The 20525-nt window shown below is 56.6% G+C and overlaps 1 protein-coding gene across 4 annotated transcripts; it reads right to left on the minus strand.

Annotated features, from left to right (window-relative positions):
- Positions 1-1935: 1935 nt before the first annotated feature.
- On the minus strand, positions 1936-19894 carry PHF23 (PHD finger protein 23). 4 transcript variants are annotated; one of them, XM_069767631.1, is made up of 5 exons: positions 19538-19894; positions 5320-5354; positions 5101-5199; positions 2339-2756; positions 1936-2260 (listed from the first exon to the last, which is right to left on the minus strand). In XM_069767631.1, exons 1-5 carry the CDS (start codon positions 19572-19574, stop codon positions 2070-2072), a joined length of 780 nt encoding a protein of 259 aa, XP_069623732.1. In that variant the 5' UTR covers positions 19575-19894; the 3' UTR covers positions 1936-2069. The 4 variants fall into 4 exon arrangements, with proteins under 4 accessions (XP_069623732.1, XP_069623731.1, XP_069623729.1 ...); XM_069767630.1 differs by having other exon boundaries at positions 5101-5196; positions 5320-5351; positions 19538-19703; XM_069767628.1 differs by having other exon boundaries at positions 5320-5351; positions 19538-19703.
- Between the last annotated feature and the right edge of the window lie 631 nt (positions 19895-20525).

The raw sequence follows: 20525 nt of genomic DNA on the forward strand, positions 1-20525 counted from the left end.
CCCTGACTCTGGACCTCCCTCTGTAGCAGGTTGCAGCACGGCCCTGACTCTGGATCTGCCCCTCTATAGCAGGTTGCAGCACGGCCCTGACTCTGGATCTGCCCCTCTGTAGCAGGTTGCAGCACGGCCCTGACTCTGGACCCGCCGCTGTAGCAGGTTGCAGCACGGCCCTGACTCTGGATCTGCCCCTCTGTAGCAGGTTGCAGCACGGCCCTGACTCTGGACCTCCCTCTGTAGCAGGTTGCAGCACGGCCCTGACTCTGGATCTGCCCCTCTGTAGCAGGTTGCAGCACGGCCCTGACTCTGGATCTGCCCCTCTGTAGCAGGTTGCAGCACGGCCCTGACTCTGGACCTGCCGCTGTAGCAGGTTGCAGCACTTCCCTGACTCTGGACCTGCCGCTGTAGCAGGTTGCAGCACGGCCCTGACTCTGGATCTGTCCCTCTATAGCGGGTTGCAGCACGGTCCTGAGTCTGGATCTGCCCCTCTATAGCAGGTTGCAGCACGGCACTGACTCTGGACCTCCCTCTGTAGCAGGTTGCAGTACGGCTCTGACTCTGGACCTGCCCCTCTGTAGCAGGTTGCAGCACGGCCCTGACTCTGGACCTGCCGCTGTAGCAGGTTGCAGCACGGCCCTGACTCTGGACCTCCCTCTGTAGCAGGTTGCAGTACGGCTCTGACTCTGGACCTGCCCCTCTGTAGCAGGTTGCAGCACGGCCCTGACTCTGGACCTGCCGCTGTAGCAGGTTGCAGCACGGCCCTGACTCTGGATCTGCCCCTCTGTAGCAGGTTGCAGCACGGCCCTGACTCTGGACCCACCGTTGTAGCAGGTTGCAGCACGGCCCTGACTCTGGATCTGCCCCTCTGTAGCAGGTTGCAGCACGGCCCTGACTCTGGACCCACCGCTGTAGCAGGTTGCAGCACGGCCCTGACTCTGGACCTCCCTCTGTAGCAAGTTGCAGCACGGCCCTGACTCTGGATCTGCCCCTCTATAGCAGGTTGCAGCACGGCCCTGACTCTGGATCTGCCCCTCTGTAGCAGGTTGCAGCACGGCCCTGACTCTGGACCCGCCGCTGTAGCAGGTTGCAGCACGGCCCTGACTCTGGATCTGCCCCTCTGTAGCAGGTTGCAGCACGGCCCTGACTCTGGACCTGCCGCTGTAGCAGGTTGCAGCACGGCCCTGACTCTGGATCTGCCCCTCTATAGCGGGTTGCAGCACGGTCCTGAGTCTGGATCTGCCCCTCTATAGCGGGTTGCAGCACGGTCCTGAGTCTGGATCTGCCCCTCTATAGCGGGTTGCAGCACGGTCCTGAGTCTGGATCTGCCCCTCTATAGCGGGTTGCAGCACGGTCCTGAGTCTGGATCTGCCCCTCTATAGCGGGTTGCAGCACGGCCCTGACTCTGGACCCGCCGCTGTAGCAGGTTGCAGGACGGCCCTGACTCTGGACCTGCCCCTCTGTAGCAGGTTGCAGCACGGCCCTGACTCTGGACCTCCCTCTGTAGCAGGTTGCAGCACGGCTCTGACTCTGGACCTGCCCCTCTGTAGCAGGTTGCAGCACGGCCCTGACTCTGGACCTGCCCCTCTGTAGCAGGTTGCAGCACGGCCCTGACTCTGGACCCGCCGCTGTAGCAGGTTGCAGCATGCCTTGCTGGTAGCTCAGCACTCTCGCCCTAGCCTTGCCCCCCTCAACTCTGCAGTGTCTACAGACGCACCCGTGGCGAGTTGCAGCACCCTCTGTAGGTGGCGCGGCCCAGATTCTGCACCCGCCTCTGCAGTGACTCCAGACATCGCAGCACCCGCTCGTCTCTGCAATGAATCCAGACCCCACTCTGTAGCCGGTGACCACCTCCTTGGCTGTGCAGGGATCCGGACCCGCCTTTGTAGCAGGTTGCTGCATCCCCCGCATGTGGCTCGGCACTGACTCCGCACCCACCTCTGCTATACACAAGGATTTTATTTCTGGGATACAAACAGGATTTCTTACAGGAGACAAAAAAATAAAATAAAGATTCTGTCCACTATTTACAAGGGCATCTGAGGGTCACACGACCAGGAGTCCGGGAGGCGGGGTCAGGGCTCCTCCTTGCTGCTGCCTCTGCCCTCCCGACACTTCTGGCAATAGTAGATGTCCGGCACGTTGCTTTTGCGGATTTTGGCGCAGGACAGATGAACCCACGTGCAGCAGATGTTGCACTCGATCATCGGTCGCCCAGCAAACGGCTTCTCACAGTAACACGTCACCAGATCCCAGGAATCGTCACCTGCCGGCAGCAAGACAAGTATCAGTCTGAGGACACCTGCAGCCCTCCCAGCGAGGCCCTGCAGCACCCCCTCCTCACCTGAGTCCACCATGATGTCTTCATCCATCACCTGGGTGTCAGCATCACTGGAGCTGCCGCCTGCGGCGTCCCGACTGCTCTCCGCACTGGGAGGGGGCTGCGGGGCTGACGAGGCAGCCATGTGTGGCTCCCCCAGATCCTCATCATCAGTGTCCGTGTCACTCATCCTGCCCGCAGCCCCTCCGCGGTACCGCTGCCTCCTCCGCCGCCGAGAACTTCTCTTCACACGGGAATGCTCCACTCCCCGGCGCTTACTGCTGCCGCTCTGCCCTTTAGCCTTCATGACAAAAGTCTGGATAGTGCTGAGGCCTGAGCCCGCCGATGTCAGAGGGAGGTGTGGGGGGTCCGGGGAATCCCAGCCGTCGCTCTCCTCTGTCCTGTGTGGGGTGGTGGGACGTGGGGGACTCCATGATTTCTCCTAAAGTGGAAGAGAGGACAATAGCATACATGAGCCGCACCACTGCCTCCAGGCCTGCCCGCCTCCCCGCCGTCGCCTCCAGGCCTGCCCGCCGTCGCCTCCCCTGGCCCGCCGTCGCCTCGAGGCCTGCCCGCCTCCCCGCCGTCGCCTCCAGGCCTGCCCGCCTCCCCGCCGTCGCCTCCAGGCCTGCCCGCCTCCCCGCCGTCGCCTCCAGGCCTGCCCGCCTCCCCGCCGTCGCCTCGAGGCCTGCCCGCCTCCCCGCCGTCGCCTCGAGGCCTGCCCGCCTCCCCGCCGTCGCCTCGAGGCCTGCCCGCCTCCCCGCCGTCGCCTCGAGGCCTCCCCGCCGTCGCCTCGAGGCCTGCCCGCCGTCGCCTCCAGGCCTGCCCGCCTCCCCTGGCCCGCCGTCGCCTCCAGGCATGCCCGCCTCCCCTGGCCCGCCGTCGCCTCCAGGCCTGCCCGCCTCCCCTGGCCCGCCGTCACCTCCAGCCCTGCCTACTTCTGATGCCCCACCATAGACTCCAGGCCTGCCCGCCTCCCCTGGCCCGCCGTCGCCTCCAGGCCTGCCCGCCTCCCCTGGCCCGCCGTCGCCTTCAGGCCTGCCCGCCTCCCCTGGCCCGCCGTCGCCTCCAGCCCTGCCCGCCTCCCCTGGCCCGCCGTCGCCTCCAGCCCTGCCTACTTCTGATGCCCCACCATAGACTCCAGGCCTGCCCGCCTCCCCTGGCCCGCCGTCGCCTCCAGGCCTGCCCGCCTCCCCTGGCCCGCCGTCGCCTCCAGCCCTGCCCGCCTCCCCTGGCCCGCCGTCGCCTCCAGCCCTGCCCGCCTCCCCTGGCCCGCCGTCGCCTCCAGCCCTGCCCGCCTCCCCTGGCCCGCCGTCGCCTCCAGCCCTGCCTACTTCTGATGCCCCACCATAGACTCCAGGCCTGCCCGCCTCCCCTGGCCCGCCGTCACCTCCAGCCCTGCCTACTTCTGATGCCCCACCATAGACTCCAGGCCTGCCCGCCTCCCCTGGCCCGCCGTCGCCTCCAGGCCTGCCCGCCTCCCCTGGCCCGCCGTCGCCTCCAGGCCTGCCAGCCTCCCCTGGCCCGCCGTCGCCTCCAGGCCTGCCCGCCTCCCCTGGCCCGCCGTCGCCTCCAGCCCTGCCCGCCTCCCCTGGCCCGCCGTTGCCTCCAGCCCTGCCTACTTCTGATGCCCCACCATAGACTCCAGGCCTGCCCGCCTCCCCTGGCCCGCCGTCACCTCCAGCCCTGCCTACTTCTGATGCCCCACCATAGACTCCAGGCCTGCCCGCCATCGCCTCCAGGCCTGCCCGCCTCCTCTGGCTCGCCGTCGCCTCCAGGCCTGCCCGCCTCCCCTGGCTCGCCGTCGCCTCCAGGCCTGCCCGCCTCCCCTGGCCCGCCGTCGCCTCCAGGCCTGCCCGCCTCTCCTGGCCCGCCGTCGCCTCCAGGCCTGCCCGCCGTCGCCTCCAGGCCTGCCCGCCGTCGCCTCCAGGCCTGCCCGCCTCCCCTGGCCCGCCGTCGCCTCCAGGCCTGCCCACCTCCCCTGGCCCGCCGTCGCCTCCAGGCCTGCCCGCCTCCCCTGGCCCGCCATCGCCTCCAGGCCTGCCCGCCTCCCCTGGCCCGCCGTCGCCTCCCTAGCCTCACCATCTCCTCCTGGCCCGCCGTCGCCTCCCTAGCCTCACCATCTCCTCCTGGCCTGTCCACCTCCCCAGGCCCGCCATCGCCTCCAGCCCTGCCTATCCCCCATTCCCCACCATAGCCTCCAGGCACCCCCTAGCCCCTCCGTCCCCGCTTATCTCCCCTGCCCCGCTGTCACCTCCAGGACTGACATACCCCTCCGTCTCCTGTTGCCTCCAGGCCTACCTACCTCCCCCACTCAGCCATTGCCTAGGCTTACCTACCTGCCTCCCATCCTGACCGCCTCCAGGCCTGCCCATCTCCCTTGCTATCACCCCAGGCCGGCCTGCCCACCTACCCCACTCAGCCATCCCCTCCAGGCCTACCTACCTTCCCCACACTCGCCTCCATACCTACCTGCCATTGCCTCCCGGCTTACCTACCTCCCCCATCTCATCACCCATAGGCCTACCTACCTTACTTGCCATCACCTCCAGGCCTACATCCCCCCAATCACCTCCGGACCAATATCTCTACTCCCCACGCACCTTCCATTACCTCCACACCTCGCAATAACCCACATACCCTGCCTCCAACTGAACACCCCCTCCTCCATCATATCAGACTCCCCCACCATCACCTCCAACTCCTTCCCCACTTCCTCCACCATCACGTACAGCCCCTGCCCACCATCCCCCACTGCAGACCCCCCGTCCCCTTTCCCAGCTCACCTCTTTCGCTGGCGTCGGCCTGTACCCCGCATATGAAAGGACAAAAGTGCAGAAACGGTTGAAATCTTCAACGGTCCGAGAACGTTTCTGAGGAGGCTGCTGGAGAAAGGAGCAGAATCACAACCCTGAGCACCCTGGGGGTCCCAACAACCCACCCAGGAAGTATGACTCCCAGCATCCACATAGGACAGCAGAAATCAAACATGGCAAAGGATTTACCTGAGCAACAGACTTCCCACTCATCGCAGATTCTGCTGAAGAAAAGAGAAAGAAAATCATTTCCAAATACGAGGAGCCCCGAAATACGGCGCGAGCCCCCCACATAGAGTGCAGCACATCACCACCCACAAACAGCGCAGAGGACCCCCCACATAGAGTGCAGCACATCACCACCCACAAACAGCGCCACACCCCGAAGGCAGCGCAGAGGGCCCCCAACACACCGCGCAGAGGGCCCCCCACATAGAGTGCAGCACATCACCACCCACAAACAGCGCCACACCCCGAAGGAAGCGCAGAGGGCCCCCAACACACCGCGCAGAGGGCCCCCCACATAGAGTGCAGCACATCACCACCCACAAACAGCGCAGAGGGCCCCCGACACGGGCTGCGCAGAGGACCCCCCACATAGAGTGCAGCACATCACCACCCACAAACACCGCCACACCCCGAAGGCCGCGCAGAGGGCCCCCCACATAGAGTGCAGCACATCACCACCCACAAACAGCGCAGAGGGCCCCCGACACGGGCTGCGCAGAGGACCCCCCACATAGAGTGCAGCACATCACCACCCACAAACACCGCCACACCCCGAAGGCCGCACAGAGGGCCCCCCACATAGAGTGCAGCACATCACCACCCACAAACAGCGCAGAGGGCCCCCGACACGGGCCGCGCAGAGGACCCCCCACATAGAGTGCAGCACATCACCACCCACAAACAGCGCAGAGGGCCCCCAACACGGGCCGCGCAGAGGGCCCCCCACAGAGTGCAGCACATCACCACCCACAAACAGCGCAGAGGGCCCCCGACACGGGCCGCGCAGAGGACCCCCCACATAGAGTGCAGCACATCACCACCCACAAACAGCGCCACACCCCGAAGGAAGCGCAGAGGGCCCCCAACACACCGCGCAGAGGGCCCCCCACATAGAGTGCAGCACATCACCACCCACAAACAGCGCAGAGGGCCCCCGACACGGGCCGCGCAGAGGACCCCCCACATAGAGTGCAGCACATCACCACCCACAAACACCGCCACACCCCGAAGGCCGCGCAGAGGGCCCCCCACATAGAGTGCAGCACATCACCACCCACAAACAGCGCAGAGGGCCCCCGACACGGGCCGCGCAGAGGGCCCCCCCCAACACAGGCCGCTCCTCCAACAGGCCGTGCAGAGCTCCCCCAACAGGCAGCTCCCCCAACAGGCAGCTCGCCCAACAGGCAGCTCCACCAACAGGCCGCGCAGAGGACCCCAACACAGGCCGCGCTGAGGGCTCCAACAGGCAGCTCCTCCAACAGGCAGCTCCTCCAACAGGCAGCTCCTCCAACAGGCCGCGCAGAGGACCCCAACAGGCAGCTCCTCCAACAGGCCGCGCAGAGGGCCCCAACACAGGCCGCGCAGAGGACCCCAACAAGTAGATAATCCAACAGGCAGAGCAGAGCACCCAACAGGCAGCTCAGCTCCTCCAACAAACCGCACAGAGGGCCCCAACAGGCCGATCCACCAGCAAGCAGCGCAGAAGACCCAACACTCCCCCCGATATACCACACCCCAACCATCAGATGTCTATATACACATTGCTCCCTCCTCAGCCTCCATTTATACACACAGGCCTCTCCTCAGCCTCCATATACACACAGTCCGCTCCTCAGCCTCCATATACACACAGGCCGCTCCTCAGCCTCCATATACACACAGGCCGCTCCTCAGCCTCCATATATACACACAGGCCTCTCCTCAGCCTCCATATATACACACAGGCCTCTCCTCAGCCTCCATATATACACACAGGCCGCTCCTCAGCCTCCATATATACACACAGGCCTCTCCTCAGCCTCCATATACACACAGGCCTCTCCTCAGCCTCCATATATACACAGAGGCCTCTCCTCAGCCTCCATATACACACAGACCTCTCCTCAGCCTCCATATATACACACAGGCCTCTCCTCAGCCTCCATATATACACACAGGACGCTCCTCAGCCTCCATATATACACACAGGACGCTCCTCAGCCTCCATATATACACACAGGACGCTCCTCAGCCTCCATATATACACACAGGCCTCTCCTCAGCCTCCATATACACACAGACCTCTCCTCAGCCTCCATATATACACAGAGGCCTCTCCTCAGCCTCCATATATACACAGAGGCCTCTCCTCAGCCTCCATATATACACAGACCTCTCCTCAGCCTCCATATATACACACAGGCCTCTCCTCAGCCTCCATATATACACACAGGCCGCTCCTCAGCCTCCATATATACACACAGGCCGCTCCTCAGCCTCCATATATACACACAGGCCGCTCCTCAGCCTCCATATATACACACAGGCCGCTCCTCAGCCTCCATATATACACACAGGACGCTCCTCAGCCTCCATATATACACACAGGACGCTCCTCAGCCTCCATATATACACACAGGACGCTCCTCAGCCTCCATATATACACACAGGACGCTCCTCAGCCTCCATATATACACACAGGCCTCTCCTCAGCCTCCATATACACACAGACCTCTCCTCAGCCTCCATATATACACACAGGCCTCTCCTCAGCCTCCATATACACACAGGCCTCTCCTCAGCCTCCATATATACACACAGGACGCTCCTCAGCCTCCATATATACACACAGGCCTCTCCTCAGCCTCCATATATACACACAGGCCGCTCCTCAGCCTCCATATATACACACAGGCCTCTCCTCAGCATCCATATATACACACAGGCCTCCCCTCAGCCTCCATATATACACACAGGCCTCCCCTCAGCCTCCATATATACACACAGGCCTCTCCTCAGCCTCCATATATACACACAGGCCTCTCCTCAGCCTCCATATATACACAGGCCTCTCCTCAGCCTCCATATATACACACAGGCCTCTCTTCAGCCTCCATATATACACACAGAGGCCTCTCCTCAGCCTCCATAGACACACAGGCCTCTCCTCAGCCTCCAAATACACACAGGCCGCTCCTCAGCCTCCAAATACACACAGGCCTCCCCTCAGCCTCCATATATACACACAGGCCTCTCCTCAGCCTCCATATATACACACAGGCCTCTCCTCAGCCTCCATATATACACACAGTCCTCTCCTCAGCCTCCAGATACACACAGGCCTCTCCTCAGCCTCCATATACACACAGAGGCCTCTCCTCAGCCTCCATATACACACAGAGGCCTCTCCTCAGCCTCCATATACACACAGAGGCCTCTCCTCAGCCTCCATATATACACACAGGCCTCTCCTCAGCCTCCATATATACACAGGCCGCTCCTCAGCCTCCATATATACACAGAGGCCTCTCCTCAGCCTCCATATATACACACAGGCCTCTCCTCAGCCTCCATATATACACAGGCCGCTCCTCAGCCTCCATATACACACAGAGGCCTCTCCTCAGCCTCCATATACACACAGGCCTCTCCTCAGCCTCCATATATACACACAGACCTCTCCTCAGCCTCCATATATACACACAGGCCTCTCCTCAGCCTCCATATACACACAGGCCTCTCCTCAGCCTCCATATATACACACAGGCCTCTCCTCAGCCTCCATATATACACAGGCCTCTCCTCAGCCTCCATATACACACACAGGCCTCTCCTCAGCCTCCAGATACACACAGGCCTCTCCTCAGCCTCCATATACACACACAGGCCTCTCCTCAGCCTCCATATACACACACAGGCCTCTCCTCAGCCTCCATATACACACACAGGCCTCTCCTCAGCCTCCATATACACACACAGGCCTCTCCTCAGCCTCCATATACACACACAGGCCTCTCCTCAGCCTCCATATACACACACAGGCCTCTCCTCAGCCTCCATATATACACACAGGCCTCTCCTCAGCCTCCATATATACACACAGGCCTCTCCTCAGCCTCCATATATACACACACAGGCCTTTCCTCAGCCTCCATATATACACACAGACCTCTCCTCAGCCTCCATATATACACAGGCCGCTCCTCAGCCTCCATATACACACAGGCCTCTCCTCAGCCTCCATATATACACACAGGCCGCTCCTCAGCCTCCATATATACACACAGGCCTCCCCTCAGCCTCCATATACACACAGGCCGCTCCTCAGCCTCCATATATACACAGACCTCTCCTCAGCCTCCATATATACACACAGGCCTCTCCTCAGCCTCCATATATACACACAGGCCTCTCCTCAGCCTCCATATATACACACAGGCCGCTCCTCAGCCTCCATATATACACACAGGCCTCTCCTCAGCCTCCATATATACACAGACCTCTCCTCAGCCTCCATATATACACACAGGCCTCTCCTCAGCCTCCATATACACACAGGCCTCCCCTCAGCCTCCATATATGCACACAGGCCGCTCCTCAGCCTCCATATATACACACAGGCCTCCATATACACACAGGCCTCCCCTCAGCCTCCATATATACACACAGGCCTCCCCTCAGCCTCCATATACACACAGGCCGCTCCTCAGCCTCCATATATACACAGACCTCTCCTCAGCCTCCATATATACACACAGGCCTCTCCTCAGCCTCCATATATACACAGGCCTCTCCTCAGCCTCCATATATACACACAGGCCTCTCCTCAGCCTCCATATATACACACAGGCCTCTCCTCAGCCTCCATATATACACACAGGCCGCTCCTCAGCCTCCATATATACACAGACCTCTCCTCAGCCTCCATATATACACACAGGCCTCTCCTCAGCCTCCATATATACACACAGGCCTCTCCTCAGCCTCCATATATACACACAGGCCTCTCCTCAGCCTCCATATACACACACAGGCCTCTCCTCAGCCTCCATATATACACACAGGCCTCCCCTCAGCCTCCATATACACACAGGCCTCCCCTCAGCCTCCATATATACACACAGGCCGCTCCTCAGCCTCCATATATACACACAGGCCTCCATATACACACAGGCCTCCCCTCAGCCTCCATATATACACACAGGCCTCCCCTCAGCCTCCATATATACACAGACCTCTCCTCAGCCTCCATATATACACACAGGCCTCTCCTCAGCCTCCATATATACACACAGGCCTCTCCTCAGCCTCCATATATACACACAGGCCTCTCCTCAGCCTCCATATATACACACAGGCCTCCCCTCAGCCTCCATATATACACACAGGCCTCCCCTCAGCCTCCATATATACACACAGGCCTCCCCTCAGCCTCCATATACACACAGGCCTCCCCTCAGCCTCCATATATACACACAGGCCGCTCCTCAGCCTCCATATATACACCCAGTCCTCTCCTCAGCCTCCATATACACACAGGCCTCTCCTCAGCCTCCATATATACACACAGGCCTCTCCTCAGCCTCCATATATACACACAAGCCTCTCCTCAGCCTCCATATATACACACAGGCCTCTCCTCAGCCTCCATATACACACAGGCCTCTCCTCAGCCTCCATATATACACACAGGCCTCTCCTCAGCCTCCATATATATATATATATATATATATATACACAGGCCTCTCCTCAGCCTCCATATATACACACAGGCCTCTCCTCAGCCTCCATATATACACACAGGCCTCTCCTCAGCCTCCATATATACACACAGGCCTCCCCTCAGCCTCCATATATGCACACAGGCCGCTCCTCAGCCTCCATATACAGGTCCTTCTCAAAAAATTAGCATATAGTGTTAAATTTCATTATTTACCATAATGTAATGATTACAATTAAACTTTCATATATTATAGATTCATTATCCACCAACTGAAGTTTGTCACGTCTTTTATTGTTTTAATACTGATGATTTTGGCATACAACTCCTGGTAACCCAAAAAACCTGTCTCAATAAATTAGCATATTTCACCCATCCAATCAAATAAAAGTGTTTTTTAATAACAAACAAAAAAACCAACAAATAATAATGTTCAGTGATGCACTCAATACTTGGTGGGGAATCCTTTGGCAGAAATGACTGCTTCAATGCGGCGTGGCATGGAGGCAATCAGCCTGTGACACTGCTGAGATGTTATGGAGGCCCAGGATGCTTCAATAGCGGCCTTAAGCTCATCCAGAGTGTTGGGTCTTGCGTCTCTCAACTTTCTCTTCACAATATCCCACAGATTCTCTATGGGGTTCAGGTCAGGAGAGTTGGCAGGCCAATTGAGCACAGTAATACCATGGTCAGTAAACCATTTACCAGTGGTTTTGGCACTGTGAGCAGGTGCCAGGTCGTGCTGAAAAATGAAATCTTCATCTCCATAAAGCATTTCAGCCGATGGAAGCATGAAGTGCTCCAAAATCTCCTGATAGCTAGCTGCATTGACCCTGCCCTTGATGAAACACAGTGGACCAACACCAGCAGCTGACATGGCACCCCACACCATCACTGACTGTGGGTACTTGACACTGGACTTCAGGCATTTTGGCATTTCCTTCTCCCCAGTCTTCCTCCAGACTCTGGCACCTTGATTTCCGAATGACATGCAAAATTTGCTTTCATCAGAAAAAAGTACTTGGGACCACTTAGCAACAGTCCAGTGCTGCTTCTCTGTAGCCCAGGTCAGGCGCCTCTGCTGCTGTTTATGGTTCAAAAGTGGCTTTACCTGGGGAATGCGGCACCTGTAGCCCATTTCCTGCACACGCCTGTGCACGGTGGCTCTGGATGTTTCCACACCAGACTCAGTCCACTGCTTCCTCAGGTTCCCCAAGGTCTGGAATCGGTCCTTCTCCACAATCTTCCTCAGGGTCCGGTCTCCTCTTCTCGTTGTACAGCGTTTTCTGCCACATTGTTTCCTTCCAACAGACTTACCATTGAGGTGCCTTGATACAGCACTCTGGGAACAGCCTATTTGTTGAGAAATTTCTTTCTGGGTCTTACCCTCTTGCTTGAGGGTGTCAATGATGGCCTTCTTGACATCTGTCAGGTCGCTAGTCTTACCCATGATGGGGGTTTTGAGTAATGAACCAGGCAGGGAGTTTATAAAAGCCTCAGGTATCTTTTGCATGTGTTTAGAGTTAATTAGTTGATTCAGAAGATTAGGGTAATAGGTCGTTTAGAGAACCTTTTCTTGATATGCTAATTTATTGAGACAGGTTTTTTGGGTTATCAGGAGTTGTATGCCAAAATCATCAGTATTAAAACAATAAAAGACCTGACAAATTTCAGTTGGTGGATAATGAATCTATAATATATGAAAGTTTAATTGTAATCATTACATTATGGTAAATAATGACATTTAACACTATATGCTAATTTTTTGAGAAGGACCTGTATATACACAGGCCTCTCCTCAGCCTCCATATACACAGGCCTCTCCTCAGCCTCCATATACACAGGCCTCTCCTCAGCCTCCATATACACACAGGCCTCTCCTCAGCCTCCATATACACACAGGCCTCTCCTCAGCCTCCATATACACACAGGCCGCTCCTCAGCCTCCATATACAGAGGCCTCTCCTCAGCCTCCATATACACACAGGCCTCTCCTCAGCCTCCATATACACACAGGCCTCCCCTCAGCCTCCATATATACACACAGGCCGCTCCTCAGCCTCCATATATACACACAGTCCTCTCCTCAGCCTCCATATACACACAGGCCTCTCCTCAGCCTCCATATATACACACAGGCCTCTCCTCAGCCTCCATATAGACACACAGGCCTCTCCTCAGCCTCCATATACACACACAGGCCTCTCCTCAGCCTCCATATACACACACAGGCCTCTCCTCAGCCTCCATATACACACACAGGCCTCTCCTCAGCCTCCATATACACACACAGGCCTCCCCTCAGCCTCCATATATACACACAGGCCTCCCCTCAGCCTCCATATATACACACAGGCCGCTCCTCAGCCTCCATATATACACACAGGCCGCTCCTCAGCCTCCATATACAGAGGCCTCTCCTCAGCCTCCATATACACACAGGCCTCCCCTCAGCCTCCATATATACACACAGGCCTCTCCTCAGCCTCCATATACACACAGGCCGCTCCTCAGCCTCCATATATACACACAGGCCGCTCCTCAGCCTCCATATACAGAGGCCTCTCCTCAGCCTCCATATACACACAGGCCTCTCCTCAGCCTCCATATACACACACAGGCCTCTCCTCAGCCTCCATATACACACAGGCCTCTCCTCAGCCTCCATATACACACAGGCCTCTCCTCAGCCTCCATATATACACAGACCTCTCCTCAGCCTCCATATATACACACAGGCCTCTCCTCAGCCTCCATATATACACACAGGCCTCTCCTCAGCCTCCATATATACACACAGGCCTCTCCTCAGCCTCCATATACACACACAGGCCTCTCCTCAGCCTCCATATATACACACAGGCCTCCCCTCAGCCTCCATATACACACAGGCCTCCCCTCAGCCTCCATATATACACACAGGCCGCTCCTCAGCCTCCATATATACACACAGGCCTCCATATACACACAGGCCTCCCCTCAGCCTCCATATATATACACAGGCCTCTCCTCAGCCTCCATATACACAGGCCTCTCCTCAGCCTCCATATATACACACAGGCCTCTCCTCAGCCTCCATATACACACAGGCCTCTCCTCAGCCTCCATATATACACACAGGCCTCTCCTCAGCCTCCATATACACACAGGCCGCTCCTCAGCCTCCATATACAGAGGCCTCTCCTCAGCCTCCATATACACACACAGGCCTCCCCTCAGCCTCCATATATACACACAGGCCTCCCCTCAGCCTCCATATATACACACAGGCCGCTCCTCAGCCTCCATATATACACACAGGCCGCTCCTCAGCCTCCATATACAGAGGCCTCTCCTCAGCCTCCATATACACACAGGCCTCCCCTCAGCCTCCATATATACACACAGGCCTCTCCTCAGCCTCCATATACACACAGGCCGCTCCTCAGCCTCCATATATACACACAGGCCGCTCCTCAGCCTCCATATACAGAGGCCTCTCCTCAGCCTCCATATACACACAGGCATCTCCTCAGCCTCCATATACACAGGCCTCTCCTCAGCCTCCATATACACACACAGGCCTCTCCTCAGCCTCCATATACACACAGGCCTCTCCTCAGCCTCCATATACACACAGGCCTCTCCTCAGCCTCCATATATACACAGACCTCTCCTCAGCCTCCATATATACACACAGGCCTCTCCTCAGCCTCCATATATACACACAGGCCTCTCCTCAGCCTCCATATATACACACAGGCCTCTCCTCAGCCTCCATATACACACACAGGCCTCTCCTCAGCCTCCATATATACACACAGGCCTCCCCTCAGCCTCCATATACACACAGGCCTCCCCTCAGCCTCCATATATACACACAGGCCGCTCCTCAGCCTCCATATATACACACAGGCCTCTCCTCAGCCTCCATATACACACACAGGCCTCTCCTCAGCCTCCATATATACACACAGGCCTCCCCTCAGCCTCCATATACACACAGGCCTCTCCTCAGCCTCCATATATACACACAGGCCTCTCCTCAGCCTCCATATATACACACAGGCCTCTCCTCAGCCTCCATATACACACACAGGCCTCTCCTCAGCCTCCATATATACACACAGGCCTCCCCTCAGCCTCCATATACACACAGGCCTCCCCTCAGCCTCCATATATATACACAGGCCTCTCCTCAGCCTCCATATACACAGGCCTCTCCTCAGCCTCCATATATACACACAGGCCTCTCCTCAGCCTCCATATACACACAGGCCTCTCCTCAGCCTCCATATATACACACAGGCCTCTCCTCAGCCTCCATATACACACAGGCCGCTCCTCAGCCTCCATATACAGAGGCCTCTCCTCAGCCTCCATATACACACAGGCCTCTCCTCAGCCTCCATATACACACACAGGCCTCTCCTCAGCCTCCATATACACACAGGCCTCTCCTCAGCCTCCATATACACACAGGCCTCTCCTCAGCCGCCATATATACACACAGGCCTCTCCTCAGCCTCCATATATACACACAGGCTTCTCCTCAGCCTCCATATATCCACACAGGCCTCCATATACACACAGGCCTCTCCTCAGCCTCCATATATACACACAGGCCTCTCCTCAGCCTCCATATACACACAGGCCGCTCCTCAGCCTCCATATATACACAGAATTTTCCTCAGCCTCCATATATCCACACAGGCCGCTCCTCAGCCTCCATATACACACAGGCCTCTCCTCAGCCTCCATATACACACAGGCCTCCCCTCAGCCTCCATATATACACACAGGCCGCTCCTCAGCCTCCATATATATATATATATATACACAGGCCTCTCCTCAGCCTCCATATACACACAGGCCTCTCCTCAGCCTCCATATACACACAGGCTGCTCCTCAGCCTCCATATACACACAGGCCGCTCCTCAGCCTCCATATATACACAGGCCTCTCCTCAGCCTCCATATACACACAGGCCTCTCCTCAGCCTCCATATATCCACACAGGCCTCCATATAAACACACAGGCCTCTCCTCAGCCTCCATATATCCACACAGGCCTCTCCTCAGCCTCCATATATACACAAAGGCCGCTCCTCAGCCTCCATATATACACACAGGCCGCTCCTCAGCCTCCATATATATATATATATATACACACAGGCCGCTCCTCAGCCTCCATATATACACAGTCCTCTCCTCAGCCTCCATATATACACAGGCCTCTCCTCAGCCTCCATATATACACAGGCCTCTCCTCAGCCTCCATATATACACACAGGCCTCTCCTCAGCCTCCATATATATACACAGGCCGCTCCTCAGCCTCCATATACACACAGGCCTCCTTTCAGCCTCCATATATACACACAGTCCTCGCCTCAGCCTCCATATATATACACACAGGCCTCCCCTCAGCCTCCATATATACACACAGGCCGCTCCTCAGCCTCCATATATACACACAGGCCGCTCCTCAGCCTCCATATATACACACAGGCCTCTCCTCAGCCTCCATATACACACAGGCCGCTCCTCAGCCTCCATATACACACAGGCCGCTCCTCAGCCTCCATATATACACACAGGCCTCTCCTCAGCCTCCATATATACACAGGCCGCTCCTCAGCCTCCATATACACACAGGCCGCTCCTCAGCCTCCATATATACACACAGGCCTCTCCTCAGCCTCCATATATACACACAGGCCTCTCCTCAGCCTCCATATATACACACAGGCCTCTCCTCAGCCTCCATATACACACAGGCCTCTCCTCAGCCTCCATATACACACAGGCCTCCCCTCAGCCTCCATATATACACACAGGCCTCTCCTCAGCCTCCATATATACACACAGGCCTCTCCTCAGCCTCCATATATACACACAGGCCTCTCCTCAGCCTCCATATACACACAGGCCTCCCCTCAGCCTCCATATATACACACAGGCCTCTCCTCAGCCTCCATATATACACACAGGCCTCTCCTCAGCCTCCATATATATATATATACACAGGCCTCTCCTCAGCCTCCATATATACACACAGGCCTCTCCTCAGCCTCCATATACACACAGGCCTCCCCTCAGCCTCCATATATACACACAGGCCTCTCCTCAGCCTCCATATATATATATACACAGGCCTCTCCTCAGCCTCCATATATACACACAGGCCTCTCCTCAGCCTCCATATACACACAGGCCTCCCCTCAGCCTCCATATATACACACAGGCCTCTCCTCAGCCTCCATATACACACAGGCCTCCCCTCAGCCTCCATATATACACACAGGCCTCTCCTCAGCCTCCATATATACACACAGGCCTCTCCTCAGCCTCCATATATACACACAGGCCTCTCCTCAGCCTCCATATACACACAGGCCTCTCCTCAGCCTCCATATATATATACACAGGCCTCTCCTCAGCCTCCATATATACACACAGGCCGCTCCTCATCCTCCATATATACACACAGGCCTCTCCTCAGCCTCCATATATACACACAGGCCTCTCCTCAGACTCCATATATATATACACAGGCCTCTCCTCAGCCTCCATATACACACAGGCCGCTCCTCAGCCTCCATATACACACAGGCCTCTCCTCAGCCTCCATATACACACAGGCCGCTCCTCAGCCTCCATATACACACAGGCCTCTCCTCAGCCTCCATATACACACAGGCCTCTCCTCAGCCTCCATATATACACACAGGCCTCTCCTCAGCCTCCATATATACACACAGACTTCTCCTCAGCCTCCATATATACACACAGTCCTCTCCTCAGCCTCCATATATACACACAGGCCTCTCCTCAGCCTCCATATATACACACAGGCCTCTCCTCAGCCTCCATATATACACACAGGCCTCTCCTCAGCCTCCATATATACACACAGGCCGCTCCTCAGCCTCCATATATACACACAGGCCGCTCCTCAGCCTCCATATATATACACAGGCCTCTCCTCAGCCTCCATATACACACAGGCCGCTCCTCAGCCTCCATATACACACAGGCCTCTCCTCAGCCTCCATATATACACACAGAGGCCTCTCCTCAGCCTCCATATATACACACAGGCCTCTCCTCAGCCTCCATATATACACACAGGCCTCCCCTCAGCCTCCATATATACACACAGGCCTCCCCTCAGCCTCCATATACACACAGGCCTCCCCTCAGCCTCCATATATACACACAGGCCTCTCCTCAGCCTCCATATATACACACAGGCCTCTCCTCAGCCTCCATATATACACACAGACTTCTCCTCAGCCTCCATATATACACACAGTCCTCTCCTCAGCCTCCATATATACACACAGGCCTCTCCTCAGCCTCCATATATACACACAGGCCTCTCCTCAGCCTCCATATATACACACAGTCCTCTCCTCAGCCTCCATATATACACACAGTCCTCTCCTCAGCCTCCATATATACACACAGGCCTCTCCTCAGCCTCCATATATACACAGGCCTCTCCTCAGCCTCCATATACACACAGGCCTCTCCTCAGCCTCCATATACACACAGGCCTCCCCTCAGCCTCCATATATACACACAGGCCTCTCCTCAGCCTCCATATACACACAGGCCTCTCCTCAGCCTCCATATATACACACAGGCCTCTCCTCAGCCTCCATATATACACACAGGCCGCTCCTCAGCCTCCATATATACACACAGGCCGCTCCTCAGCCTCCATATATACACACAGGCCGCTCCTCAGCCTCCATATATACACACAGGCCGCTCCTCAGCCTCCATATATACACACAGGCCGCTCCTCAGCCTCCATATATACACACAGGCCTCTCCTCAGCCTCCCTATATACACACAGGCCGCTCCTCAGCCTCCATATATACACACAGGCCTCTCCTCAGCCTCCATATATACACACAGGCCTCTCCTCAGCCTCCATATATACACAGGCCTCTCCTCAGCCTCCATATACACACAGGCCGCTCCTCAGCCTCCATATATACACACAGGCCTCTCCTCAGCCTCCATATACACACACAGGCCTCTCCTCAGCCTCCATATATACACACAGGCCTCTCCTCAGCCTCCATATATACACAGACCTCTCCTCAGCCTCCATATATATATACACACAGGCCTCTCCTCAGCCTCCATATATACACACAGGCCTCTCCTCAGCCTCCATATATACACACAGGCCTCTCCTCAGCCTCCATATATATACACAGGCCGCTCCTCAGCCTCCATATATATATATACACACAGGACGCTCCTCAGCCTCCATATATACACACAGGCCTCTCCTCAGCCTCCATATATACACACAGGCCTCTCCTCAGCCTCCATATATATATATACACACAGGCCTCTCTTCAGCCTCCATATATACACACAGAGGCCTCTCCTCAGCCTCCATATATACACACAGACCTCTCCTCAGCCTCCATATATATACACACAGGCCTCTCCTCAGCCTCCATATATACACACAGGCCTCTCCTCAGCCTCCATATATACACACAGGCCGCTCCTCAGCCTCCATATATACACACAGGCCGCTCCTCAGCCTCCATATATATATATACACACAGGCCTCTCCTCAGCCTCCATGACTATATATACACACAGGCCGCTCCTCAGCCTCCATATATACACACAGGCCTCTCCTCAGCCTCCATATATACACACAGGCCGCTCCTCAGCCTCATTTACCTTCATTGTTGGCTTCCCCCATCGTAGTCTCCAACATACTGGCCTGTGAGGGCCCCAAGTGGGGCCAAACCTCCGCGGCCGGGCCCCTGAGGCAGAACAACACAGCTCTCCGTCACCACGACCCCCTCCCGCCGCTCCTGGTCGCCCGCTCGCTTCCCGCAATGCTCTCTGGGAACAGTAGTCCGCTGGCCGAGCAGTCACTGCTGGAACTTGTAGTCATAAAGAGCAATAAGGACCTCCCGTACTAAAGGCAAGAAACTACAAAACCCGGCGTGCACAGCGAGTCCAGCTGCAAAACTCCCAGCAGACATTGCGCACAATTACGTCAAGGGAACAACATGTGACTAAGTTGTTAATAGCGCATGTGCAGAAGAAAAGTATAGCATTCTGGGAACTAGTGACAGAGCTGTAGTGCAACCGGATGGCGTGCAGTCACATGACAAAAGGATTATCATCGGCTCCGTCTGCTTGTGGCGCATGCGTCGTGTGCTATGTCTTCCTGGAGCAGAACAATATTGTATCATACAATTATTAGGTTCTGTAGAAGGACGTAGATCTGGGTATTTATTATGATGGAATATAGGCTGAACTGGATGGACAAATGTCTTTTTTCGGCCTTACTATGTTACTATGTTACTATGTTACTATGTATAGTGCTGGGAAACTGGCAGTACTGTGCGGAGAGAGTGCGTGTACTGAGAGCTCCTGTACAGAGCGGAGAGCGTGCGTGTACTGAGAGCGCCTGTACAGAGCGGGGAGCGTGCGTGTACCGAGAGCTCCTGTACAGAGCGGGGAGCGTGCGTGTACTGAGAGCGCCTGTACAGAGCGGGGAGCATGCGTGTACTGAGAGCGCCTGTACAGAGCGGAGAGCGTGCGTGTACTGAGAGCGCCTGTACAGAGCGGGGAGCGTGCATGTACTGAGAGTGCCTGTACAGAGCGGGGAGCGTGCGTGTACCGAGAGCGCCTGTACAGAGCGGGGAGCGTGCGT

Source organism: Ranitomeya imitator, chromosome 4, assembly GCF_032444005.1.
Source record: "Ranitomeya imitator isolate aRanImi1 chromosome 4, aRanImi1.pri, whole genome shotgun sequence".
In the NCBI taxonomy this organism is placed as follows: domain Eukaryota; kingdom Metazoa; phylum Chordata; class Amphibia; order Anura; family Dendrobatidae; genus Ranitomeya; species Ranitomeya imitator.

Coding starts and splice junctions, on each gene's coding strand:
- PHF23 (XM_069767631.1), bottom strand. CDS start 19,574: ATGTTGGAGACTACGATGGGGGAAGCCAACAATGAAG. Junction 5,355..19,537: donor GGGGGAAGCCAACAATGAAG/GTAAATGAGGCT, acceptor TCTTTTCTTCAG/CAGAATCTGCGATGAGTGGG. Junction 5,200..5,319: donor GTGGGAAGTCTGTTGCTCAG/GTAAATCCTTTG, acceptor TCCTTTCTCCAG/CAGCCTCCTCAGAAACGTTC.